Source organism: Euleptes europaea, chromosome 1 (assembly GCF_029931775.1).
Source record: "Euleptes europaea isolate rEulEur1 chromosome 1, rEulEur1.hap1, whole genome shotgun sequence".
Classification (NCBI taxonomy): Eukaryota; Metazoa; Chordata; class Lepidosauria; order Squamata; family Sphaerodactylidae; genus Euleptes; species Euleptes europaea.
In genome coordinates this window covers 12704624-12731163 of record NC_079312.1, presented here as the reverse complement: position 1 = coordinate 12731163, position 26540 = coordinate 12704624, and the positions used below count along the sequence as shown (strand labels likewise).

Below are 26540 nucleotides of genomic sequence, written 5' to 3'. Positions count from 1 at the left end.
TCTGATGGTTGGAAATGGCATGCACAGTCAACACAAAGACCCAATGCCGTCAGTGGAGTGGTAGCGAGTGAAACAGCCATGCATAAAAGACTCGTGTCTTGCATTGGAGTAAGCGTGTCCCCTATATCGACTTAGTGAAATACTTTTGGGGAGGGGGCTCGTGTGGTGTAGTGGTTAAGAGTGGTGGCTTGGAGGGGTGGACTCTGATCTGGAGAACCGGGTTTGATTCCCCACTCCTCCACATGAGTGGCGGAGGCTAATCTGGTGAACTGGATTGGTTTCCCCACTCCTACACACGAAGCCAGCTGGGTGACCTTGGGTGAGTCATTCTCTCTCAGCCTCACCCACCTCACAGGGTGTCTGTTGTGGGGAGGGGGAGGGAATGTGACTGTAAGCCCGTTTGAGTTTCCCTTCAGTGGTAGAGAAAAGTCGGCATATAAAAACTCTTCTTCTTCTTCAGGGAAGGGCTAACTTCATAATAACTCTTTCTGTCATCTTTCTCTCCCGGGTAGTCAATGGAACAACACCCTTGAGGCTAGATTCTGATTCATCTCTTCTCTGCACCGCTCTGGATCCAGCTCAGGTAAGGATGGGGCCAAGGCAGAGAGAGGAGGTTGCCGAGGAGACAGAGGATGGCTTGTGATAAGCTTGGAAGTCACCGGATGATTTTTTTGGGGGGGATGCTGCTCCCTCAGTGTCCTAGGACAGGGGTCTCCATCCTGTGTGCCCATGGTGCCCCCACCTGTTGGCTTATAAGTGGCTGTACAGCTGCCATTTTGATTTTGCGGCTTTTGTCACCCCGTGCCCCCTGCTCCTTCTGACATGCCTGCTTAAAGGAGTGGCCGGACAGAGGGTTGAGGTCACTCGGGGGTAGAGAGCATTTCCCCCTTTGGCTCGTTCCTTGTGTTGGCCTGACCCCCAACTCTCTGGGTCTGCTGCCCCCAGTTCTGGCCTTGACACCAGTGAGTTCCTGTTCGGTCTCCCCTGACTTCCTGCCATGTGACGATGATGTCACCTGACTTCCTGGCCCATGCTTGCCGCTCAGTAGGTGTTATGCATCTGCCAGGGATGAAAGGTGGAATCCTGGGCGTGGAAGGGTTTGAAGACCATTGCCCAGGGAGATGAAATGATTCTGCTTGAAAAGATAAATCACATTTATTTTTTATTTCTTTCCTTATACTCTGCCTTTCTCCCCCACGGGGACCTAAAGCGGCTTACGTTGGTGCTGTTGGCCTGCTCTAGCAGCTTTGCCTGAGGGCCTCTCAGTCAGTGTAAAGGGAGGGGGATCAGTGGGTAAAGGGAGGGGGATCCTCCTTGCTCATATTCTTCATGACACGGCTGTGTCACGATCACACCCTAAGTAATAGCGCATTACTTGGGAAGGAGGTGGGCTCTCCCATCATTCCTGGGCAAGCCAGGAGAAGGTAATGGTTTCTCTGTTTTCAGGGCCGGGTGAGTTTCGAGGAGGTGGCCATTTGTTTCTTGGAGGAGGAATGGGCGCTGCTGGATCAAGGCCAGCGAGCTCTGTACAGAGAAGTCATGATGGAGAACTACGAAAACGTGGCCGCTCTGGGTAAGAATCCCTCTGCCCTTGCTTTGTAGATGCTGAAGGACGAGGCTTGAAATTCTCCATGACTTTCTCCACATTTTACATATCATGAAGCCTGAATAGTAAAGAAGAAGAGTTTGTTTTTATATGCTGACTTTCTCTACCGCTTAAGGAAGAATCAAACCAGATTACAATCACCTTCCCTTCCCCTCCCCACAACAGACACTCTGCGAGGTGGGTGGGGCTGAGAGACCGTGACTAGCCCAAGGTCCCCCAGCTGGCTTCGTGTGTAGGAGTGGGGAAACAAATCCAGTTCACCAGATTAGCCTCCGCCGCTCATGTGGAGGAGTGGGGAATCAAATCCTGTTCTCCAGATCCGAGTCCACCGCTTCAAACCGCCGCTCGTAACCACTACACCACACTGGCTTTATATGTGATGGTGGCCGCGGGTTCATCTGGTGGCCACAGACGCCATTTTTGAAACAGTTGTAGTTTAAAAAAAAAATTTTGCCAAGAGGCCCCAATCCAGATCGAGTGCGTGTCAGTCCCAGGAGCGCTTGTCTCCACCCACCTCGCACCTTTTCAAGTGCTAGAACAGACATGGGGGTTGGAGCAAAGGGGGCGGCCTGAAATTCTCTGTGACTTTCTCCGCAGTTTATATATCATGAAATGTGAATCGTAAACGTGATCATCTACGTAAGGGAATAGTTCTTCTCCCGGTCTTGATTACGGTGGTCAGGAAATCTCTTAACGTTTTTCTGGCCCTTCCTCCAAATAATTCAGAGATGAGTGTGCCGTTCTCCCCTCTCCATTTTAACCAGGATGTGTTTTTGGCTGAGAGAGTGTGTGTGACTGGCCCAAGGTCATCCACTGAGGTTCATGGCAGAGTGGGGATTTGAACCCAGATCTTCTCACTTTCAGTGTGACACAATAACTGCCACATCACCCTGGAAATCCCAGGGGGAACCTGACTGACAGAGGCTCCTGACCAATGATGGGGCCCTTCTGTTTCAGAACAAAACAGAAAAAGGGGGGATAAAGTTGAAGAGATTGATCTACATCTGGCTGCATCGCTTCAATTTGGGGTTGGCATGTGTCTGAGTACTCTTTTGTACAAAAACAGTTTCCTCTGCGTAGAAAACTAGATGAAGCAGTTGAGCCTAGCCTTCTCCCTCATATCCTAATTTTCTATATGCAAGGAATATATTGCGGGGGGAATCCCATGTGGAGGAAGGCAACAGCATACCACCTCCCAGGGCTCTTGTCTTGAAAACCCTACAGGGTCGCTGTACGTCAGCTGTGACTTGACGGCACTTCCCACCACCGATATGGAAGAATATTCCATTGTGTGTGCCGTCTTAAGCAGTATGGCAAAGACACAGGCTTACTACCTCTGTACAGGGCCTAACCAAATGTTGTTCCCCAGTAGGGTTGCCAGCTCCAGGTTGGGAAATACCTGGGATAATATGGGTGTGGAGCTTAAAGAGGGCGGGGTTTGGGGAGGGACTTCAACGGGTATAATGCCATAGAGTCCACCTTTCCAAAGTGGCCATTTTCTCCAAGGGAACTGATCTCTGTCACCTACAGTTCAGTTGTAATAGCAGGCCGTCTCCCGCCACCGCCGCCTGGAGGCTGGCAACCCTATTTCCCTGTCTGCCAAGAATCCTGCTGATCAGACATGTTTTTAAAATTCTGTGCTTGAAACTTGATTCTTAGGTATGTGTGGGCCTGATTTGGATCTGTGCCGCATCGCACAGGGATAGGGGGGTTTAAGGCTCCCTCACTGTTTTCCAGGCCTGAATTTGGCCCCGGTGTGCCCGGGAATCAAGTTTTGAACAGTGAACACATAAGCACATGAAGCTGCCTTATACTGAATCAGACCCCTTGGTCCATTAAAGTCAGTATTGCCTACTCAGACTGGCAGCGTCTCTCCAGTGTCTCAGGCAGAGGTCTTTCTCATCACCTACTTGCCTGGTCCTTTGAACTGGAGATGCCGGGGATTGAGCCTGGGACCTTCTGCATGCCAAGCAGGTGCTTTACCACTGAGCCACGGCCACTGAACTCCCAGTGTATGTCTGGATGACAGGATTTGAGGTGGGCCCGTGAGGTTGGAGCTCGTTTTTATCCATTTTTTTAAATTTGTTTGAAAGTACCAGGATTATCTCTTTGTGTTTCCATTTCCTCCAAAAAGGATTTTGGATTCCCAAACCAGATCTCATCTCTTGGCTGGAAGGAGGAGAAGATGCGTTCATCCATGATTCCAAGGAAATAGAAAATTTTGCAGGTGGGTTAATTCATGTTTGAGAAATATGGAATCTTCTCTGGGGACTAGTGGATTTTTTGTTTCATGCCCTTGATAAATTGACTTAATCATTTTTGAGGAAAGCATTTCTACAGTTGTTTTATCTGTCAAAATGCCCACGTGTATGCACACCATTTCGCCAATTTTTCAGTGATCTATTTCAGATGTTTTCAAAAGGGTTTGTCTGTTCATGAATATTGCCCTTTCTGAGCAATGTCATTTATTCCCAGAGACATCAGCACAAAGTCAAATCCGATTGCCTGTGCAGTATTGCGACATCATCCAATGTCATTCCGTGATCTCTGATTGGTCAGGATCAGCCATGTGACTGACCCAGGAAACTCTGTCCTCCCTCTCAAATGGCTTAATTTGCTTATGTGGCATTATGAATGACATCACAGCTACTAGATTATATCTGATTGGCTAGGAAAATCTACCAAGTGTTTCTTCACCCTTCATGGGGAAGGCCAGGAGCTCCTCTCCCCTGCCGGCTCCTGAAATGTCCCAGCAGTCAGTGCAACATGGCCTTACTACTGCTAGAAGGCTCTTTGTATACCCACTTCTCTTCCAGCCATTTGTCCCAGCAGTTTTCTCAGTCTTGCTTCTGTGGCCATGAGGACTAGAAATGTCTCTACCCCTTTTTAAAGAAAGAACATTCAGAGTTTTGGTTTTGTGACATTCAGGACCTGGTATCGCATGGTTCTCCGATGGTACAATTTAATAACAGTCATGGACTGCCTACTCGAGGGAGAGGAGAGGCCTTTCATTTTCCTAGTTTTTCCCTCTATCTCTTGACAGACGATGCAATTGTGAGTGAGATCAAAGAGGAGGATCTGAAACTAGAAATCTTTAGGCCAGAAGAATCATCGGAGATTTTCCCAGGAGGATTTCAAGAGGGTGTTCCCTTGCCAGCTCTGCAGCACTGTGAGAGTGAGTGGCCCATTCTGGAGCGGGGCCACAGTGGTAAAGTCCCTGCTTTAATAAGAGCCCTGTTGAATCAAACCGGTGGTCCATCTACGCCAGCATCCTGTCTCAACACAGGAGCCAGCCAGTTATTCTGGAGGGCCAGCAACGGGCCACAGAGGCCAATGCCTTCCCCGGATGTTGTCTCTTGGTGCTGGGATTCAGAGACTGGCTGTCTGTGTATATGGAGGTTCCTTTTAGACACCAAGGCCACTGATAGACTTGTCCGCCACAAATCCGACACTGGTACCTGGCTTTAGAAAGCTTTTAAAATAAAGGGTGAGGCATGCTGAACACACAAGCAGCTGCCTTATACTGAATCAGACCTTGGTCCATCAAAATCAGTATTGTCTACTGAGACTGGCAGCTGCTCCAAGGTTCTTTCAGGGACCTTCCGTATGCCAAGGAGATTCTCTACCACTGAGCTATGACATATGAGAGCTAAATGGAGGTTCAAAAGCAAAATACCTGAGTATTACAGCATAGAAAATGGGTGTATTGGCCAATATAGTCACTGGGACTTTCCCCAGTGGGCTGGGGGCCTGCCCCCTCCCGAGGTGGGTTAGCACAGGGGAGCTGTGCATGGATGGCTGGGTAGACAAGGAGCTGGCTTTCCCCCCCTTTCTCCTCTGGGAGGGTGGGACTGGGGCTGGCCAGGGGGCAGGACCCTTTCCCAGGGCCCGTTCCCCCCCCCCCTGGGCTGCACAAAAACATCCAAATTGGGCTGCAGAAAACATCCAGATGAAAGGAGAAGGCCTTCCAACATCTCAGCAATTGGTTCTTGTAGGTTGTTCGGGCTGTGTAACTGTGGTCTTGGTAAGACAGCCCGGATAACCAACAAGAACCAATGAACTCTGACCGTGAAAGCCTTCGACGATCTCAGCAATTATTTCTGCTAACAATTTATCTTCTTTCTCTCAGTCACATGACATGACCCCTGTCCATTTCCCCCCTCTCATCCCAATAAGGTGACGGGACAACCAGTGAGAACGAGGAGGGGACGACTTGCCAGGATGTCTCTAAGTCAGCAGGATCACCGGAGATGTTCTCAGGAGGATCCCGAGGGGACGTTTCTGTGAAGTCAGAGCCTTGCGATCAGGGCTACGAGTCTGACAGGCAGCAGTGGCAGCAGGCCGTAAAGATGTGGGGCATATCCATCCAGAAAGTGGAGAACGTCACAGCAGATCACCCGACCGTCATTCCAATGGGGGAGGAGAGCCACATGTGCCGCAAATGTGGGCAGACATTTGAACACCAGTCGGGACTTATCGTACACCAAATGATACATACGGCAGAGAGGCCCTACGAGTGTCTCGAGTGCGGGAAGAGCTTCTGCCAGAGGGAGAACCTGCTTGCACACCAGAGAATCCACTTGGGAGTGAGGCCTTACGAATGCCTCCAGTGCGGGAAACACTTCAGCACTAGGTCCCACCTCATTACCCACCAGAGAATCCACACAGGTGAAAAGCCCTACGGCTGCCTCCACTGTGCGAAAAGCTTCAGCAACAAGTCATCTCTCGTCACCCACCAGAGGATCCATACGGGAGAGAAGCCCTACGAATGCCCTGAATGTGGGAAAAGCTTTTGCCAGAGTGGCCAACTGATCAGGCACCAAAGAATCCACACGGGGGAGAAGCCCTATGCCTGCCCACAGTGCGGGAAAAGTTTCTGCCAGAGGGGACAGCTGATCAGGCACCAGAGGATGCACACAGGGGAGAAACCTTACGAATGCCTCCAGTGCGGGAAGAACTTCAGCCGGAAATCATACCTTGACATCCATCTCCGCATGCACACCGGGGAGAAGCCATACGGGTGCCTGGAGTGTGGGAAGAATTTCTGCCAGAGTGCCCAGTTGATCCGGCATCAAAGAATCCACACAGGGGAAAAGCCTTTTCAGTGCTCTGAGTGCGGGAAAAGCTTCTTCCAGAAGGAAAAGTTGGTAAGACATCAGAGGACCCATGTGGAAGCTAAACCATATGAGTGCTCTGTGTGTCAGAAAACCTTTGTGCGGCAAGATAAACTCTTTAATCACCAGAAAACTCATACAGGGCTCGAAATGTTATGAGTTATTCATTTTTTTAAAAAAATCTTGCAGGTCTGGTGAAATGCATCTTGTTCCTCATTTGAGACATGTTAGAAAATCCTTGCTGTAGCTTGGGCCCTTTCCAAATATAAGAAAAATGATACAAGAATGCAGTTTAAGAATTGGATTACAGAGTCCAGGAGGGGAAGGAAAAAAGTACTGTGGGAAAATATGTTTTAATTACAGTTATTGATCCCTATGTGTTTCTCACACTACTTTGTCAGGGGAATCTGTAAAGTAGCTGTCTCTCTGTGTGTTCCTGCTGTGATATTATTATGGATTGGTGCCTCCAGACATTCACAAACAGAGCAGAAAGACAACGGCTATCACTGTTACTTGGTTGGAGAATATCCTGCTACATCTCAGATTTCACCTGTTCAATAATCCACATGGATGCAGAAATCTTGTCACTGTTACTGTCTTAGTCAATGTGGGATTAGGGCGGTCTTTCCAGCTTGAATGAAAAGATACAGAAGCATCTGACAAATCATTCATGAGACCATTCAAATAGTTGTGAATATGACCTTCAGTGATTTTTAATGCAGGGAACCCATTCTGGGTTGGATATAAACTAGAGATCTCTTTTCAGCCTTTGAATTTGCGGTTCTTTCTCAGCACCACTCCTATATACATTAATCCATTGCAGTGCAATATTTGTGCCAACTTTCAAACACGGGAATAACTTCTGTGTCTATAAGCAGTAACCAGTGCTGAAATGTAACTTCGTTTGGTATCAGGAAGTTGTGAATGGAAAAGCCGTTTACAAGGAAAAGATATGTTAAATGGAATTTTGGATGTTCCATTTAATGCCATTTGTTAGTCTCAAAGTCGCTAGCCCCACTTCCACTCCTAGTGCCGATCCCACCGCTGCCACCATCTCCTCTTCTGCTGACATCATCACACCCCATGCATCTGTGGCTGTGCTTTCAAAGCAGCAGCAGCCCCAGCACTTTCAGAACTGACTGGCAGTTTGGAGAACAAACTCAGGATCTGATCAGGAGGCTCGTTTTGGTGAAGAATTAAAATCAGTTTGAAGCTGTAGCTTTTGACTCAAACTCCGTTGGTGCAGAAGAAAGGTCTGTCCGGAACGATTGCTCGCTTCAGTTTTCTGTGTCCCCACAACTGTGCTCTTAGGCCTAAAGTCAAAAGTCGAGAGAAGGGACTGGGTGGCTGTTGTCTGTGTAGCCCAAGTATATTGCACTGGAAGTGAGAAAACCAACCAGTTATAATGGCAGCCTGCCATGAGGATTTTCAGAAAACACAGCTCAAGATCCTTACCTACATGTTTTTCTGTAGCATATGACATAATTTCTGAACACTGGGAATAGCAGGACATTGTAAGATTTCCTCCTCCGACCTTGAACTTCCTCAGTACAGCAACTGGAACCCTGGCCACACACAGCTAGTATCACACATAAAGCTGCCTTATACAGAATCAGACCTTTGGTCCATTAAGGTCAGTATTGTCCTCTCAGACTGGCAGCAGCTCTTCAGGGTCTCAGGTTAAGTTCTGTCCCATCATCTACTGCCTGGTCCTTTCTACTGGAAATGATTGACCCTGCGACCTTCTGTGTGCCAAGGAGATGCTCTACCACTGAGCTATGGCCCCTTCCATAAGCTCCTCCAGGTATCTGGTTGTAAAGACCCTTTTTAATTAAGGCAGCGGAGAGCATGTGGCTGACCTTGCCAGACTTTGCTGCAAAACTAGAAGGCAGCTCCAGAATCGAAGATTCAACATATTTCTGAATGGTATCACGGCTCAGGGTTTTTTTTGCAGGCTGCGAGGGAGCTATATGAGGATGCTACATGGTTTGTAAGGTGATATACACACCGAAGGAGTGGGTCGCGACCTAGGAATGAACCAAATGAACAATGAGGGTGTATTCTGAAGCACATTGGCTAGTACATTTGCCAGAGGGGGCACGTCATCCACGCATGCCCGTTATTTGTTGCTGTATAGATTTAGGGAGGAAATTGGATCCATCCTACACAATGAGCCTCCTGTGTTTATGCACCTGTGTACATGCTAGCTGTCTTCTTCAGAAGTGTGGGGATGCTCCCTGTCATTAATAGCTTTGCTTCGTCCAACTGCCTGTGTACGTGTTCGCTGTCTTTTTTGGAAGTGCTGGGATGCTCCCAGTCATGGATAACTTTTCTTCGTCCAACCACCAAGTGGAGAAAAATCAGTGTTTTCAGAAGACCATTTTGGGCTTCCTTCCTTAACTCCTGCCCGATTCTAATTCTGCACAGGACAGTGTTCATGGTGTGTGACTTGGGCAGAACATAAGAAAGTCCCTGCTGGATCAGACCAAGGCCCATCAAGTCCAGCAGTCTGTTCACACAGTGGCCAACCAGGTGCCTCTAGGAAGCCCACAAACAAGACGACTGCAGCAGCATCCTGCTTGTGTTCCACAGCACCTAATATAATAGGCATGCTCCTCTGATCCTGGAGAGAATAGGTATGCATCATGACTAGTGTCCAATGACTAGCGTTTCTGATACAAGTGGGAGGAATTGTAGTAGCTGGTACAACGCTCTCTCATATACATACACCCCTTTGCAAACACTACCTGTGTTATGGAATGCACAGAAGTGCAGGTAGCTCTGTTGGAGGGCATCCTGCCAATTCCGCGAACTGTAGCAACCTAGAGACAGCAAGTAAAAAATGTCTCCCAAGACAGGAAGAAGAAGAGTTGGTTTTTAAATGTCGACTTTCTCTACCACTTAAGGGAGACTCAAACCGGCTTACAATCACCTTCCCTTCCCCTCAACAGACACTCTGTGAGGTAGGTGAGGCTGTACATAGCTGTAACTTGCCCAAGGTCACCCAGCTGGCTTCGTGTGAAGGAGTGGGGAAACTAATCCAGTTCACCAGATTAGCCTCCGCCGCTCATGTAGAGGAGTGGGGAATCAAACCCGGTTCTCTAGATCAGACTCCAGCTCTCCAAACCACCGTTCTTAACCACTACATCACGCTGTAAATATGTTATTTTTGCATTTATTTATTTCTATCCTGCTTTTCTCCCCAGTTGGGACACAAAGCGGCTTAGAACATTGTTTTCCCCTCCTCTGTTCTCTCACAAGAACAACCCTGTGAGGTAGGCCTGGCTGACTGTGATGGGCCAAGGGTCACCAAGTGAGATTCCATGGTAGAAGTGGGGATTTGAACCTGGGTTGCCCAGGGTCCTAGTGCACCACTAAATGCACCACACCACGCCGGCTCTCTTTTGTCCTGTACTACAAACCTAATTGAACCAGGTTGGCAGAAAGGTTCCAGATGACAAGCAGTAATCTCTGATCCCACTGTACTTCAGACAAGCCATAAAATTCTTCCTTTGGCTAGCCTCGTGATGCTGGGTGATTGCCAAAATCATAGCTCAGTGTGCAAGAATACTTAAAAGATATTCATCTTCTATTTTCTAACTCTCCGCCAACACCTGCTGAGGCTGCAGATGAAGAAAAAAATATATTCTACAGATCATAAAAAGGTGTGCCTGAGAGCAGAATGTCCTTCAGACATTCCCAAGAGGTCTGGCACACCCAATGGATGACTGACTCTTCCATATGTCACACCATTTACTACTTCTGAAAGTTTTAAAAATAACTTTGCTGTGTGGTATATAGGGCTGCTAGTCAAGAAATACCAGCTCAAGAATGGGATCCTGGCCCATGTCAAAATGTGGACAAGCTACCAAAAACACCTTTTAGACACCCCTGTCCTTTAACCTGTTTCTTCTCCCCCATCAAAAGTTCAGCATCAGCGCTTAAGCAGGGAATGATTTCATGCTTTCCTAGCAGTATGAACTCTACTGTTTATTGCCAAATTGATCCCCTTTTGTACTTGTTTGCTCTTCTACTTTAGAAGACCATATTTGGACATCCACTTCCTCTAGGCTAAGCATACTATTTCTCAAATAGTCAGTGTTGAGTTTTGTTTATACATTGTATAACCAATTTTATCATCATTCTCATCTCTATAACCATACGATGAATTAAATCTATTCATTAACTTCTAGCATTCTGCTTTCATGTTTAAATCATAAAATACAATATATTGTTTTCATTACATCATGTCATCATGAGTCAACATTGAATATCCTTGAAGTACAGAGGAAAAATATTTCTGCTCTTGGAGTCATTGAAAAGACAGGAGGGCAGAACATGCTGTTCGGTAGCTGAAAAATTAGGAAAAGGGCTACCAGGGATTCTGCTCTTCTCCATTGAAATGGCTGGGGAAGGTCACGAAAAAATAGGAAAAGTGCAGCACTGTATCCCAGCACTGACACTGAAATATCTGCCAGTATAATTCAGAAACATAAGCCTCTGGTTTAATATATCCAGGCTTTCTTTCCTTTTATAAAGATAATTAAAACCCCTACTATATAGTTTGCAATTTATATAAATAGTTTGGGTTTTACAGTGAATATTTCTGCATATGTACAACACAATATCATAATTCATGAGCTGTAATATGTCAGTGCCTATAACAGCTCCACCAACGTTCCTCCAGGGTAAAGCATAAAGAGACAACTGCTCATTGAGTAAAAGCCAGTTGTCTGAATCTGCTTGCTTCTTTTGATTAGTAAAAGCCAATCCACCAGCAAGATAAATTTGTGTGGGTTCATGGGGCTGGATATGGATTCTTGTACTCAAGATGACATAAGGACCTGCATCTTTCCATCATGAGCTCTGAAACCCGTTCTACCCTACCCACCGCTGATTGTCCTCACGCTCTCAGCGGTTCCAGTGGTGATATCTTTCTGCTGATCTTTGTGCGACTGAACAACTGCCGTGGATTTGCTACAACCCGCTGACCCTGTCCGGTGAATCAACCCAAAGCGGGTCGGTGGAAAGCGGCCCCTGAATTGAATCGGGAAACTCAATGGAGGGGACGGCCTTCTGCCTCTGAGGAACTGTGTTTCCGGGGGAAAGGACGGTGGCCGTTGTATTCCCCCCCCCCCTTGTACTGAAGCAAAAAAAAAAGTTTAAACCTTTCACTGTGATTGGATCACAGCGCCAAGAAAACTTGTCCAAGTTGCCGCCTCCTTGCTTGTCAAGTTGGGCCCGTTGTTACTGATTCCTTGCTGTTGTTTTGGCTCTGTAATTACCATTCCCTTCCGCGTCAAAGTCTAGGCATAATTACTTGTTCATACTCAAAAGAAGACCTGTAATTTGTTGCTTAATTCATTGACACCTGCCGTTTTTCTCAATGGGGACTCACAACAGGTTACATCATTCCTCCTGCCCTCCGTTTTATACTCCCCACAACCTGAGAGGTAAATTAGGCCAGTGGCTGGCTGGCCCAAGGTCACCCAGCGAGCTTCCCTGGCAGAGTGGGGGATTCAAACCCGGGTGCCCCAGATCCGTGCCTGACGCTCTTAACCACTGCGCCAAACTGGAATTGGGTCCTTGATAAAACAGGGCCTGTCACTGACCATCTTGAATAGTTTTTGATCCTTGCCCACAAATGTTAAGGTTTCATATCCTTTTTTCTCTGTCTCTCCTAATACCAGAACGCTGGGTCATCTGCTGAAGCTGGAGGGGGAGAGATTCAAAACAGATAAAAGGAAGTATTTCTTCACACAACGCATAGTTAAATTGTGGAACTCCCTGCCCCAGGATGTGGTGATGGCTGCCACCTTGGAGGGCTTTAAGAGGGGAGTGGACATGTTCATGGAGGAAAGGGGTATTCATGGCTATTAGTTGGAATGGATGCTGGTCATGCTGCATACCTGTTCTCTCCTACTAGTAAAAATGGCTACTAGTCATGATGCATACCTATTCTCTCCAGGATCAGAGGAGCATGCCTACTATGTTGGGTGCGGTGGAACGCAGGCAGGATGGTGCTGCTGCAGTCGTCTTGTTTGTGGCTTCCTAGAGGCACCTGGTTGGCCACTGTGTGAACAGACTGCTGGACTTGATGGGCCTTGGTCTGATCCAGCAGGGCCTTTCTTATGTTCTTATGGACCACCAGCAGGTGGGTGCGGAATCTGTACAAGTTTGGTAAATCTTGAGGTGTGGGGAGGGGAGGCCAAGAAATCATAAATAGGGCTGGACCTATTTGTTGCCCGAAGTGGAGAAACGAAACGACGCTCCTCCTTCACGCCAATCCGCAAAGAGATGCCGTCCCTTTGCGCTAGCCCCGCCGAAATGAATGAGTGCAGTGCTTTTTGTACGAGGCTTGTACAGAAGGTGTCTCCTCCTGTTTGTGCCCCACATGCTAGGTCTTTTTGTCCCTCACTCTGTTCCCCCTCCCGCCACAGCCTAAAAGCACCCAGCGTTTAATGCTTGAGGCGATTGCTTCCCCTTGCCTCAGGGTACCGCTATCTCTTCTCCGGGCACCGGTCCATTTTCACAAAGGGAAAATGTACGTCCCAATGTGTGTTAATGGTTTCTGATTCGTCACTAGATTTCTTTTTCTTAATCGATGTGATTAGCGATGTGCCTTGCTCTTGAGTCTGCGCTTGAATCACTGCGCGTTCTGATTCTAGCGAAGGATGGATGTCCTCCACACCTACATGCACCTGTAGAAAAATAATAAAGTTGTTCCATCTGTTTCTCCCCTCGCCTCATTGTGGGAACTCCTAGATGAGCATATCAGATGTGTGCATCATAATGAAGTAAAACGTTATTTTGCTTGACCAGTATTTGTATGTGATATTTGTTTAGTGGCCCAGTGCCGCAACGGCATTCGACGCTCTTGGTATTATTTTCTTCAATAAATGATCTGAGCTTTAAGAGTGGTCGATTATTGAAACACGAGGCGGGTACTTTTCCTCAATGTCTGGAGAAGGATTGAACTTTTAAGTTAGAAACAAAAGGCAGTCTAATATCGATTTCCTTCATTTATACCCCACCTTTTTCCCTAATGAGGCCCCAAAGTGGTTTACGTTGCTCTCCTCTCCTCCATTGTATCCTGACAACCCCCCTGTGAGGTAGGTTAGGTGGACAGTGTGCGACTGGCACAAGGGCACCCAGTTTATTAAGAAGAAGAGTTGGATTTTATATGCCGACTTTCTCTACCACTTAAGGAAGAATCAAACCGGCTTACAATCTCCTTCCCTTCCCCACAACAGACACCAAGGCCCCCACGGGATCTGGGGCTGTTCTGCAGGGCCTGCAAGACTGAGTAGTCCCACCAGGCCTATGGTTGAGGACAGCAACGGTTTCCATATTGCTTCTCAGTTATATCAATTATTCCATATTGCTTCTCAGTTATTCTCAATTATATCATCAACCTTGATCCCTCTTTGCTGGGATTGTTTCTATCCTTACTCGGCTGGCACCCACTGGGATGTTGAAGGGCACCGTTAGAAACTTTTAAGATGTTGGCATTTTTAACCAGAACGTATGTTTTAACGTGCTGTGATACGTTGTGAGCCGCCCTGAGCCCAGTGTTGCCAGAGAGCAGCGGGATATAAATAAGTATGTTAGCGGTCTTGACTTCTGTCAAGAGACAAAATGGCTTCTGTACTAGGGTTGCCAATCTCCAGATGAGGCCCCGAAGATCTGGAATTACAACGTTATCTCCAGACTACAGAGATCAGTTACCCAGGAGGAAATGTAGTAGAAAAGAGCAAGAGTCCAGTAACACCTTAAGGACTAACAAAATTTCTGGGAGGGTATGAGCTTTCGTGAGCCTCAGCTCACTTCTTCAGATACCAGGAGGAAATGGCTAGTTTGAAGGATGGAGTCTGTGGCGTTATACTCTGCTGAGGTTCTTGCCCTCCCCGGATCCCAATTTCCCAAGGCTCCCAAATCTCCAGCAATTTCCCACCCCAGCGTTGACAACCCTGTTCAGTACCCATCTCTTGGGCATGTACCGAGTGCCTTCACGTCAAGAAAAACAACTAGGGGAAAAGTTTTTTTTGGTTTTTTTACATACACCATGCTGTTCATATGGGAGAAGCTACGGCCCAGATAAAAGCTCACGGCAGTCAGGGAAGACAAGACGAAGAAAAAGAATTGGTTTTTATACGTTGACTTTCTCTACCACTTTAGGAAGAATCAAACTGACTTAAAACCACCTTCCCTCCCCATCCCCACAACAGACATCCTGTGAGGTAGGTGGGGCTGAGAGAGCTGTGACTAGCCCAAGGTCACCCAGCTGGCTTCGTGTGTAGGAGCTGGGAAACAAACCCAGTTCACCAGATTAGTGTCCGCCACTCATGTGGAGGGAGTGGGGAATCAAACCCGGTTCTCCAGATCAGACTCCACCACACTAAACCACCGCTCTTAACCACTACACCACACACCAAGGACTGAACTTGATGGACCAATGGAAGCTTTGGGAGACTCAGAGCCACTGAGTCACGTCTATACCTGAATGCAGAGGGACTGACTGTACGACTGGGTGAACTGACTCGCCTTTGAGGTGAATGGGGAGTAGTGTGTATAAAGTGCCTTCAAGTCGCAGCCGACTTATGGTGACCCCTTTTGGGGTTTTCATGGCAAGAGACTAACAGGTGGTTTGCCAGTGCCTTCCTCTGCACAGCAACCCTGGTATTCCTTGGTGGTCTCCCATCCAAATACTAACCAGGGCTGACCCTGCTTAGCTTCTGAGATCTGACTAGATCAGGCTAGCCTGGGCCATCCAGGTCAGGGCCTGTTTATTCAGGTAGACCACCATTTGATTGATAAACATGAACATGGGAACCTGCCCTAATGGTTCAGTAAGTGGGTGAAGAGAAACCACATGCTGTAGCTAGAGGGGCTGTGGCTCAGGGGAAGAGGTCCCAGGTTCAAATCTCGACATCTCCAATTGAATACGGTCAGGTAGCAGGTGAGCTAGGAGACCCCAGAGAGCCACAACCCATCAGAGGAGACCACGGTTAGCTTGACAGGCCAAGGGCCTGCCTCTGTATGACTAGGTCAACTGACTCACCTTTCAGGTAAAGTTTGTCCTGAAAGCGATGGGAGTAGTGAGGGCCTGTTCATTCAGGTAGACGGGGTCAGGTGCAACTTTTGCCCAGCAAGGCTGTGCAGATTTAAAAAAAATGTTACTTTGACAGCAGCTGCCACCTCAGCACAAGAATTTTCACTGCGTGACTGAAGGTAAGCCAGGGCGATCATTTCGTAGCTGGCTCCACCTCCTGCATAGGGGTTGCCAACCTCCAGGTGGTGGCTGGAGATCTCCTGGGATTACAACTGCTCTCCAGGCGATAGCGGTAATTTCACCTGGAGAAAAGGGCCACTTTGCAAGGTGTACTCGATTTTTACCCCACTGAAGTCCCTCCCCTTTCCAAACCCCACCCTCCTCAGGCTCCATCCCAAAATCTCCAGGTATTTCCCAACCCAGAGGTGGCAACCCTATTTCTGCAGCAGCCATTTTGTGGCTGAGCTCACCATGCTCTGTCAGAACTCCAAATGTGCCCGTGGGCTCAAAAAGGTTTGGGACAGCTGCTATTATATTTGTTTATTCTGTTATTTATATTATATTTATTTACTATCGAAATATAATATTTATATAGTTAAGAATCTTACAGATTCTTAGCTATATAGTTAAGAATCTTTGTATGTCTTATTTACACAGGACTAAACCGGAGACAAGAATCTAACTGGCTATTTCGAATCGTGCCCAAGTGTCAAAGAACCCCCTTCTCCCTCCGCTATCCCCAGTGATTCTCCCCGTTCGCACAAGCAACCCTTTTTCAAGGCCCATGCCTTCCACCCCCCTGGCCCATTTCTTTCTGGACCTTTTGTAAAGGTGGCTTCACCCATGGATTAAGTGGTTTCCTTCAGATCTGGCCGTCTGTGGGTTGCATGATGCTTGTATAAGCTCGAGGTGGTACTGAACCGCCTCCCGCAGTCCAGGCACTCAAAAGGTTTTTCACCCGTGTGGATTCGCTGGTGCCGAACGACGTCCGCTTTGTCCCGAAAGCCCTTCCCGCATGTGATGCACCAGTAGTTCTTTTGTCCCCGGCGGTTCAGATTTTTTTTCACGGGCCTGTTGACTCCCACTTTTGGCACGGGATCCCCGTCTGGTTTCTTCACAGGCTGATGTTCTACTTTGCACCCATTCGTAAAGGTACTGGAGGCATTTGCTTGGGATGTTCCGGACGACGTCTGTGCTGATCCCAGTGGGTTAAAGCATGCGTTCTCTTGATTCACACACAGTTCCCCGTTGCCTGCTGAAAGAAAGGAAATTCCAGTAGGAATCATACCATGTATTGTGGGCAGGGTTATCAGCGGAAGCAAAACTGTGAAGGGAAAATCAAAATGCTGGGGGAGGGGGCTTGCCACGTCATAAGAACATAAAAAAGGCCATACTGAATCAGACCAAGGCCCATCAAATCCAACAGTCTGTTCGCACAGCGGCCAACCAGGTGCCTCTAGGAAGCCCACAAACAAGGACTGCAGCATCATTATCCTGCAGCAGCATTATCCAAAGCACCTAATGTAATAGGCATGTTCCTCTGTTCCTGGAGAGAATAGGTATGCATCATGACTAGTAACGATTCTTACTAGCAGCCACGAATACCTCTCTCCTCCATAAACGTGTCCACTTGCCTCTTAAAGCCTTCCAAGTTGGCAGCCTGTTTCTGTATGACATTTAGGTTCGGTTTGGTGGTGTAGGGCAGACCCAGGAGGAGTCTTTGTCTGGGGGCAACTCTTCGAAGAAGACATAAGAAATGATCGACACAATATATGGCTCATTTTATTTTATACTGGGAGCTATAGAAAGTACTGCCCTGACTTGGATGGCCCAGGCTAGACTGATCTCGTCACATCTTAGAAGCTAAGCAGGGTCAACCGTGGTTAGTACTTGGATGGGAAACCACTAAGGAAATCCAGGGTTGCTCCACAGAGGCAGGCGATGGCAAACCACCTCTGTTCGTCTCTTGCCTTGAAAACCCCACGGGGTCGCTCTAAGTCGACTGCGGCTTGACGGCACTTCCCACCACCATAGAAAGAATTGGGATGGTAATTACAGCACCTTTGGGAGCCAGCAAATAGTTTCATAGCCTATCAGTTTTAATGGTAGGTTAATATTTATTGTGTGTTTTTAATGTGTTTTACAAGAGGTAGGATAACTGTGCCCTTTATTTGCCTTCTTGAGTCCTCCTTTGAGTCTTCTCTTCAGTACGGGATGTGAGTTTCTGAGTGCAGCTAATGAATGACAGCCTGTGCATAGAGTGGCGATTCATGCTGAGACACAACAGGCAACCTCCTCCAACAGCTGGAAATTCCACTCTGCCTAGGAATGAATGCTCCAGTCATGCTCGATGCAGATGGAGCAGAATTACCAGACACTGGGAGAGTCTGGTTTGAAAGAGGCAAGGCCAAAGACTCGACTCCTGTAATGAACCCTCCATGGGGCTGCCCTTGAAGACAGTTTGGAAACCTCCACTGATATGACCTCATAAAAGCCAAAAGCACCAGCTGCAAATTTGCTTCTGAGCTCAATGCAAGGTGCTGAGTTTAACCTTTAAAACCCTAAATGGTTCAGGTTCAGAATACCTAAGGGTTGGCCTACACCTGAATCAACTTGCCTGGGCCTTGAATAGCATTGCCAGGTCCCTCTTTGCCACCAGCGGGAGGTTTTTGGGGCAGAGCCTGAGGCCAGGGTTTGGGGAGGGACTTCAATGCCATAGAGTCCAATTGCCAAAGCGGTCATTTTCTCCAGGTGAACTTATCTCTATCAGCTGGAGATCAGTTGTAATAGAAGGAGATCTCCAGCTAGAACCTGGAAGTTGGCAACCCTAGCCTTGAGACCTACTATGGATTTACTGGTCTCCTGTGAGAACAGGGCTCAAGAGAAGTTGGGTTGGACTGAACCTGTGAAAGGTCTTTATCAGTGCCCCCCTACCTGGGCTGAGGAATTATCCCAAGAGGCCAAGATGGTGCTCTCCCTTCTAGGCCTTCCAGTCTAAACTGAAAACTTTTATTTTTTGGGGGAGGGACTTTGAACTAGATTAAGCAGAGATGGTGAAACTGACTTCTACGTTGCCATTTCATGACCTCGAGCCTGGTTCATATTATTTTGTTTTATTTTTCTTCACTTATACGGAGACCCCTAAAGTGGCCTACAATATCCTCCCTGCCTCCATATTATCCTTACAACAACCACCTTGTGAGGTAGTTTAAGCTGAGAAGGTGTGACTGGCCCAACGTCGCCCTGCGAGCTTCCGTGGCAGAGTGGGGGATTTGAACCTGGGTCTCCTACATCCCAGCCCTACCTTACCGCTACACTTTACAAGGCAGTCCTAAGAGAGTTTCACTCTTCTGAGTCCATTGAAATCAGTGGGTTTAGAAGGGTGTAACTCTGCCTAGGATCACACGGTAGTGATTTTTTTAAAATCTGCGTTTTTAATTATAAACAGCCTCAAAAGGCAGATTGGAGACATATCCAAAACCAGAGATCCTCAATCTTTTTGAGCCATGTGAGAACTTTTGGAATTTTGACACAATGCAGTGGGCACAGCTACAAAAAACCGCCTTAGTGCAGTGGAGAAGAAGGGTAATTTTCAAAAATACACTGGGCAAAAAAGAGCGAGAGAGAATAAAACCTGACCGGCAGCACCTAGTCAAGCCCGATCTTGCCAGATCTCGGAAGCTAAGCAGAGTCTGCCCTGGTTAGTATTCGGATGGGAGACCACCGAGGAAGTCCAGGACCGTTACGTGGAGTTAGGCAATGGCAAACCACCTGTGAATGCCTCTTGCTTTGAAAACCTCATGGAGTTGACATAGGTCAGCCGTCACTTGACAGCACTTTTCCACCACCACACAACCAATGAGATCTCCAGTGGCCAATCAGAAGCCCTGCTGGATGAGAGCCTGACATGGGCCCATCTCATTTCTCAACACAGATGGTGGGCGCCAGGAAAAGAAGAAGAAGAAGAAGAAGAGAAAGAAGAAGAGGAGGAGGAGGAGGAGGAGGGGGTCACTGGGGGTGTGTGGGGGAGGTAGTTGTGAATTTCCTGCATTGTGCAGGGGGTTGGACTTGATGATCCTGGTGGTCCCTTCCAACTCTGATTCTAGGAGGAGGAAGAGGAGGAGTTGGGTTTTTATATGCCGACTTTCTCTACCACTTAAAGAAGAATCAAACTGGCTTACAATCACCTTCCCTTCCCCTCCCCACAACAGACACCCTATGAGGTAGGTGGGGCCGAGAGACTAGCCCAAGGTCACCCAGCTGGCTTCATGTGCAGGAGTGGGGAAACAAATCCAGTTCGCCAGACTAGCGTCTGCCGCTCATGTGTAGGAGTGGGGAATCAAACTCTGATCTCCACCACTCTAAACCACTGCACTCCACCATGATGGGGATTCCTGTCCTAAATAAACAACGCTGAATTCTACCACTTTTTACACCAAATTTCCTCTAGTCCATTCATACCTGTGTAGGGCTGGGATTCCAGATGTTTTTGCTGGTGCCTGCTAAGGGCTGGTTTTTGGGTAAAGCCTTGTCCACAATCCGGGCACCTATACGGTTTCTCACCCGTGTGGACTGTCTGGTGCCGGAGGACGTGCGAAAGGTCTCGGAAGCTCTTCCCGCACTCCTGGCACTTGGGGCGCTTACAAACTGCATGGGTCCTCTGGCGTTGAGTATCCCTTTCAAAACCTGTTGGAACGGAAGCAGAAGAAGAGGAAGAAGAAAAGGAAGAGGAGGAAGAGGAAGAAGAGGAGTTGGTTTTTGTATGCCAACTTTCTCTACCACTTAAGGAAGACTCACACCGGCTTACAATCTCCTTTCTTTCCCCTCCCCACAACAGACACCTGGGAAGTAGGTGGGGCCAAGAGAGCTCTAAGAGAGCTGTGACTAGCCCAAGGTCACCCAGCTGGCTTCATGTGGTAGAGTGGAGAAACCAACCCAGTTCACCAGATTAGTGTCCACCACTCATGTGGAGGAGTGGGGAATCAAACCTAGCTCTTCAGATCAGAGTCCACTGCTCCAAACCACCGCTCTTAACCACTACACCACTCAGGAGGAAAAAGGGGGCGAATGTTCACACCACCCGCAAAGATCCCGCTGTCCTGATGCAGCTCTGCATCAAGGCTACCAAAAAGATACAATCGTACACAGCCTGTTAGATGCTAAGGGGGGAAAGGCAAGACCAGAGCAGTGACTCCTGCAGAGATACAACAAGCAGCCTTGCTGGCAAGTTCTGCTGCGCCAGAGCGACAGGACAACCCAATCGCACTCGATGTAGAAATATTAGAACCGAGAGTGCAGTTATGCTGAATTACATCAGAGAACCTCGTCTGCGGACAAAGAGTTGGGCTCACAAAGAACTTTCAGTTGAAGAAGAAGGAGGAGGAGTTTTATATGCCGATTTTCTCTACTTTTTTTAAAGGAGAATCAAACCGGCTCACAATCTCCTTCCCTTCCTCTCCCCACAACAGAAACCTTGTGAGGCAGGGGAGGCTGAGAGCGCTCGAAGAGGACTGTAACTCGCCCAAGGTCGCCCAGCTGGCTTCATATGTAGGAGTAGGGAAATGAACCCGGTTCACCAGATTAGAGTTTGCTGCTTATGTGGAGGAGTGAGGAATCAACCCAGTTTTCCAGATTAGAGTCCACCGCTCCTAACCACGGTGGCTCTCCCACCACGCTGGTGTGACAATGATCTGATTTGTACAGCGTGCAAGAGTTTTTACCATAGATGACACCTTGCTTGGCCCGTACCTGAGTATGGCTCATCTTCCTGATGTTTCTGCTGGTGCTTAATGAGGGCTGGTTTCTGGGTGAAACTTTGCCCGCACTCAAAACAGCTGTACGGCTTCTCTCCTGAGTGGACCGTCTGGTGCCGGAGGACCTGCGAAACATCTCGGAAGCTCTTCCTGCATTTTGGGCACTCCGGGCGCTTGGGCCGCGGGTGCATCTTCTGGTGCTCGGTGAGTTGTGAAGCGTCCGGGAAGCTTTCGCCGCATTCAAGGCACCAGTGTTTGTGCTCCTCCAAGCGAACCACCGTTTCGTACATGCCTTCGCTGCAGCGAGTGATTTCCTCCCAGGTCGGGGGCGGCTCTGTCCCGTGTCCCTGCTGAGGCCCACAACGGCCGTCAAGCAACCCAGATTGTCCCGAGAGTATCCCAAATGGCACCAGCCGCTCAGAACCTCCCTGCTGAGAAGGACCCAAATTATTCCAGTTCAGAGTTCCCTCGCCTGGTGAAATGGGATAAACATGCAGGCATCTGTCTTTCCCTGGACCGGAGAAAGAGAGAGAATCAAGTCGGCTTCTGGTAGCCAAGATAAGTGTATCAGAAGAGTCTTCCAGGGTTAGGCCAAGGGTCCATCTAGTCCAATATCCCATTCCCCAGAATGGTCAGCCAGAAGATTTTGGAAAGCCCCAAGTGGAGAACGAAGGCAACAGTTCTCCCCTGATGTTTGCCTCAAGCACCTACTATTTAAAAGTATAGTGCCGGGGTCTCCAACCTTTTTGAGACTGTGGATACCTTTGGAATTCTGACAAAGGGTGGTGGGTGCAACCACAAAATGGCTGCCATAGGATGCAGAGCCAGCCAAAAAATGGTTGCTGTAGGAGGCAGTGCCAGCCACAAAATGGCTGCCGCCAGAGGCAGAGCCAGCCACAAAATAGCTGCCATCGCGCCAGCCACAAAATGGCTGATATAGTGCCTCTGAACATGGAGATTCTATTTCACTCTCATGCCTAATAGTAATTGGTGGACTTCTCCATAAATATATCGGATCTCCTTCTAAAGCCTTTTGAGGCTCTTCTACAGATGATGATGATGAAGAGTTGGTTTTTATATACCAACTTTCTCTACCACTTAAGGAAGAATCAAACCGGCTTACGATCGCCTTCCCTCCCCCTCCCCACAGCAGACACCCTGTGAGGTAGGTGGGGCTGAGTGTGACTAGCCCAAGGTCACCCAGCTGGCAGGAGTGGGGAAACCAACCCGGTTCACCAGACTAGCCTCCGCCACTCACGTGGAGGAGTGGGGTATCAAACCTGGTTCTCCTGATCAAAGTCCACCACTCCAAACCACCACTCTTAACCACTACACCACACTGGCTCTCTTGGAACCATCTGCAGTGACTGATGGCAGCATCTACAGCATCTTGGGCAGAGAGGGCTCTTCCCCAGCTTCTGATGTTCATTTAGGTGGCAACGCCAAGGGTTGAATCTAGAACCTTCTTCCTGCAAACCATGGGCTCTGCTCTTCAGCTACGCAGCTGTTCCCCATGAACACAGCAAATAGATACCTGGTAAATTGGAATCCCGCCCGTTTTCCAGCTGAGTTTCCCCACAGAAATATCCTGGTCCAGAGCTCAATGGAGACCACTCTGAGTCGGAGGAGACCACAACCATATCCTCACATGGTGCCGTCATCTGTAAGAGCAAGAACTATTTCCAGTAGGGTTGCCAACCTCCAGCTACACTTTGAAGAGTATCCTACGTGGAACTGAATACTGTGTGTGATATATATTTTACAACTGAACATGGAACTTTAAATGGGGCTGAAGAAAAGAATCTGAAACGGCCGTCCCCCATCTTTTCCCCAAGAAAAAAGGCATCTTTTGGGGAATATTCATGGACTTGTTGAAGATCAATTAAGAAATATATACCCAGAAGATTTCAACACCAATTTGAATTGCATAGAGACTGCATCAAACTCACACGTGTATATATTGTATATATTCTCTAAAATTTATGTTTATGTATCCCACTGTGTCCTGTAGATGTTATATGTTTAAACACCAATAAGCATTTTGATACTTTTGTACTTGGAGACTCCTGTGCAATTTTTTCCTAACCTACGGTACTAGCATGGAGGTGCCTTCTTTTTGGATTGCAACCTCCAGGTACTAGCTGGAGACCTCCTGCTATTACAACTGATCTCCAGCCGACAGAGATCAGTTCACCTGGAGAAAATGGCAGCTTTGGCAATTGGACTCTATGACATTGAAGTCCTTCCCCTCCCCAAACTCTGCTCTCCTTAGGCTCCGCCCCAAAAGCCTCCTGCCGGTGGCAAAGAGGGACCTGGCAACCCTACTCAAGACGTGCACAGGGAGTTCCACGTCGAAATCAAATTCTCGTGTGTGGGGAGGGGGATGGCTGATAGTGATGCACTGTAAGCGGGGGCTTAAGCCTTCCCTCACACCATTTTCCTGACTGAACTGGCCCCAGGATGCTGACGCTTTCCCCACTGGAGAAAAATTATGTGAACTGATGGGCTATACATAAGATTCCTCAATCGTAATCATGAAGATTTAACTATATAACCATATTAGAAATAGTATGGTAAATTACTGGTTTATCTTCTCTAATCTTAAAAAAGGTAAGCAAGCACCGGGTCATTCCTGACCCATGGGGTGACGTCACATCCCGACGTTTTCTAGGCAGAGGTTGTTTTACGGGGTGGTTTGCCAGTGCCTTCCCCAGTCATCTTCCCTTTAACCCCAGCAAGCTGGGTCCTCATTTGACTGACCTCAGAAGGATGGAAGGCTGAGTCGACCTTGAGCCGGCTACCTGAAACCAACTTCCGTCGGGATTGAACTCAGGTCGTGAGCAGAGCTTGGACTGCAGTACTGCAGCTTACCACTCTGCGCCACGGGGCTCTTTCTCTAATCTTAAACTCTATTTTTTATGATGAAATACTGATAAAGAAAGGGGTATTAGTATATCAACACAACATAATATCAAATAAGTTTTGTAGTGCATAGATTGTGTGTAGGTTTGAGTATAAATGTTTATACTGTTGCTCAATTAAAAAATTAACTGTTGATAAAGACTGAAAGATTAGTACTAGATGGTTTGGAATGAATTAGTTCCGCTCTAATTGGTATTCGATGAGGATCTTGTTGTATGGAGTACTGATTATGTATGAAGAGTGTATGTTGTAAGTGTGTTTTACGTGTTTTAAAAAATAAGAAATTAATAAAAAAAAAAGATTCCTCAAAGGGGGCTAACAACAGCTCTCTGGGACGGTTTCAGGCCAGGAAGGCTTGACACTCCTCTCTCTGTGCATCACACTCCCGACCTGAATCGGACGTCTTCTCAGACACAAACTAGCACAACTCCCACCATACTTCTTGCTTGACAAGACACAGGGCCAGCCCATAACTGTGTAACTGACAGATGGAGCCAAATTCAGACTTATCTGGGCAGCCGCAGAGCTTGCAAGGACCCTGGGTGCCTGAGGAGGGGGCAGACGCCCTACCGCTGAAGAAGGGGTATAGTCAGGCCCACAGGGTCAGGTAGAAAATAAGCGAAACTAAATTCATCTTTCAACCCTCTCTCTCACCTGGGTCTCTCGTTGCTGGCCCCGCAGGAAATCCTCCGCTAGCACTACCGCATGAGAGCAAGCCTGGGGGCAACAGTCCCGGAGCCAGCTCTGGATTTCCTGCGGCAGGATGGCCAGGAGCTGCTCCAGGACCACCAGCTCCAGGATCTGCTCCTTGGTGTGCCTCTCGGGCCTCAGCCACCGGCGGCAGAGCTCCTGGAGCCGCCTGCAAACCTTGCGGGGACCCTCCGCCTCCCGGTAGTTCAGCTGCCGAAAGCGCCGCCGCTGCATCTCTGCGTCCCGGGCCTCCTTTCTCATCGGCTCTTCCTCCCCTGTCCCGTTTTCTCCATCGTCCGGATGGCTCAAAGCCGGCAGACCGCCTCCGTCGTCCTCTGCCAGGAGCCGAGTGCACCCTTCTCCGCTTGGCCACTGGCCGGTATCAGAAGTTGCCTCGGATAAGGCCTTTGTATCGTCCCATGCCAAGGTTTTCGACCGCTGCGGGGCTTCCTGCCCAGAAGTGAGGGGCTGCACAGCCTTCAAGACCTCCTGCCACTGGGCTTCCCAGCGCTGGGCCAAGCCTTCCTCGGGTCCCTGAGTCAACTTCTGGGGCCCCGCCGAGCCGAGAAACTCCCCGATCGTCCCCACCTGGATGACACGAGGGACCACGCTTTCCTCTTCGGCAGGCCTCGCTTGGGGTGGCCCCTCTGTTTTCATGCTGGGGTTGACTTCCTGTTGTAGTACAATCTGGAAAGGCCAATTCAAGGCCATTTTGTCTGCCGATGCTTAACAGGAGGCCACACAGGGAGGAGGAGAGGCCCTTCTTTTTAAGCTTGCAGGTCCATGAGAGCAAGGATTCTTAAATGTTACTGTGGCAAGTCCCTCAAGATGAACAAAACAAAGTTTGCTATACAGGGACAAACTTTTGTTCTCTGTTATACAAAGTGAAAAGACTTGCACCTTCAAGAGTGTACCAGAGGAGGAACATGTGCTTCTCCTAACAACCAATCACACCTCCTTATATAGGCACGTCTCACCCTTTGACAGGCCCGGTTTGTTTGAGAGACACAACAGGTTCGGAAGGTTTTCAGTCAAAGGAGTGGTTTCTGCAGAAATGGAATAAATATCTGAGAAAGGGGCTTCTTTTTCCTGAAAGAAAGAAACACAAACAGCAGTTACCCGGCGAAGGAAGCTTTGACTCTCGAAAGCTTATACCTGAAAATCTTGTTCGTCTCTAAAGGGCTACTAGACTCGAATCCAGCTCTTCTGCTGAAGACCAATGTGGCTACCTTCCTGAAACTATCACATTCAAAGAGAAACCTGTTTCAAAGCTTTCCCCGAAAAATTTTCTTGAAACAAAACAAAACAAAATATTACGGGTGAAAAAAACTAGCACGGCAGGGCGGAGTCTGAACTAGAACTCGTGTCCCGACTCTAACATTCTCCTTTTCTACAAGCAGAGA

General features: G+C 48.2%; 3 protein-coding genes across 3 annotated transcripts; 2 read left to right on the top strand and 1 right to left on the bottom strand.

The window, feature by feature from the left end:
• The first annotated feature begins 1005 nt into the window (after nt 1-1005).
• LOC130493362 (zinc finger protein 557-like) lies at nt 1006-5743 on the top strand. The gene is made up of 5 exons (XM_056867082.1): nt 1006-1044; nt 1447-1573; nt 3741-3833; nt 4650-4814; nt 5736-5743. The coding sequence occupies exons 1-5, from the start codon at nt 1006-1008 to the stop codon at nt 5741-5743; spliced, it is 432 nt and encodes a 143-aa protein (XP_056723060.1).
• Nucleotides 5744-5856: 113 nt separating this feature from the next.
• On the top strand, nt 5857-6879 carry LOC130493353 (zinc finger protein 239-like). The gene has a single exon (XM_056867071.1). It carries the CDS (start codon nt 5857-5859, stop codon nt 6877-6879), a length of 1023 nt encoding a protein of 340 aa, XP_056723049.1.
• A 9741-nt stretch (nt 6880-16620) lies between these two features.
• On the bottom strand, nt 16621-25848 carry LOC130493342 (zinc finger and SCAN domain-containing protein 12-like). Its single transcript, XM_056867060.1, has 5 exons — nt 25102-25848; nt 23113-23186; nt 21521-22074; nt 20234-20458; nt 16621-17027 (listed from the first exon to the last, which is right to left on the bottom strand). The coding sequence occupies exons 1-5, from the start codon at nt 25846-25848 to the stop codon at nt 16621-16623; spliced, it is 2007 nt and encodes a 668-aa protein (XP_056723038.1).
• Nucleotides 25849-26540: the final 692 nt, after the last annotated feature.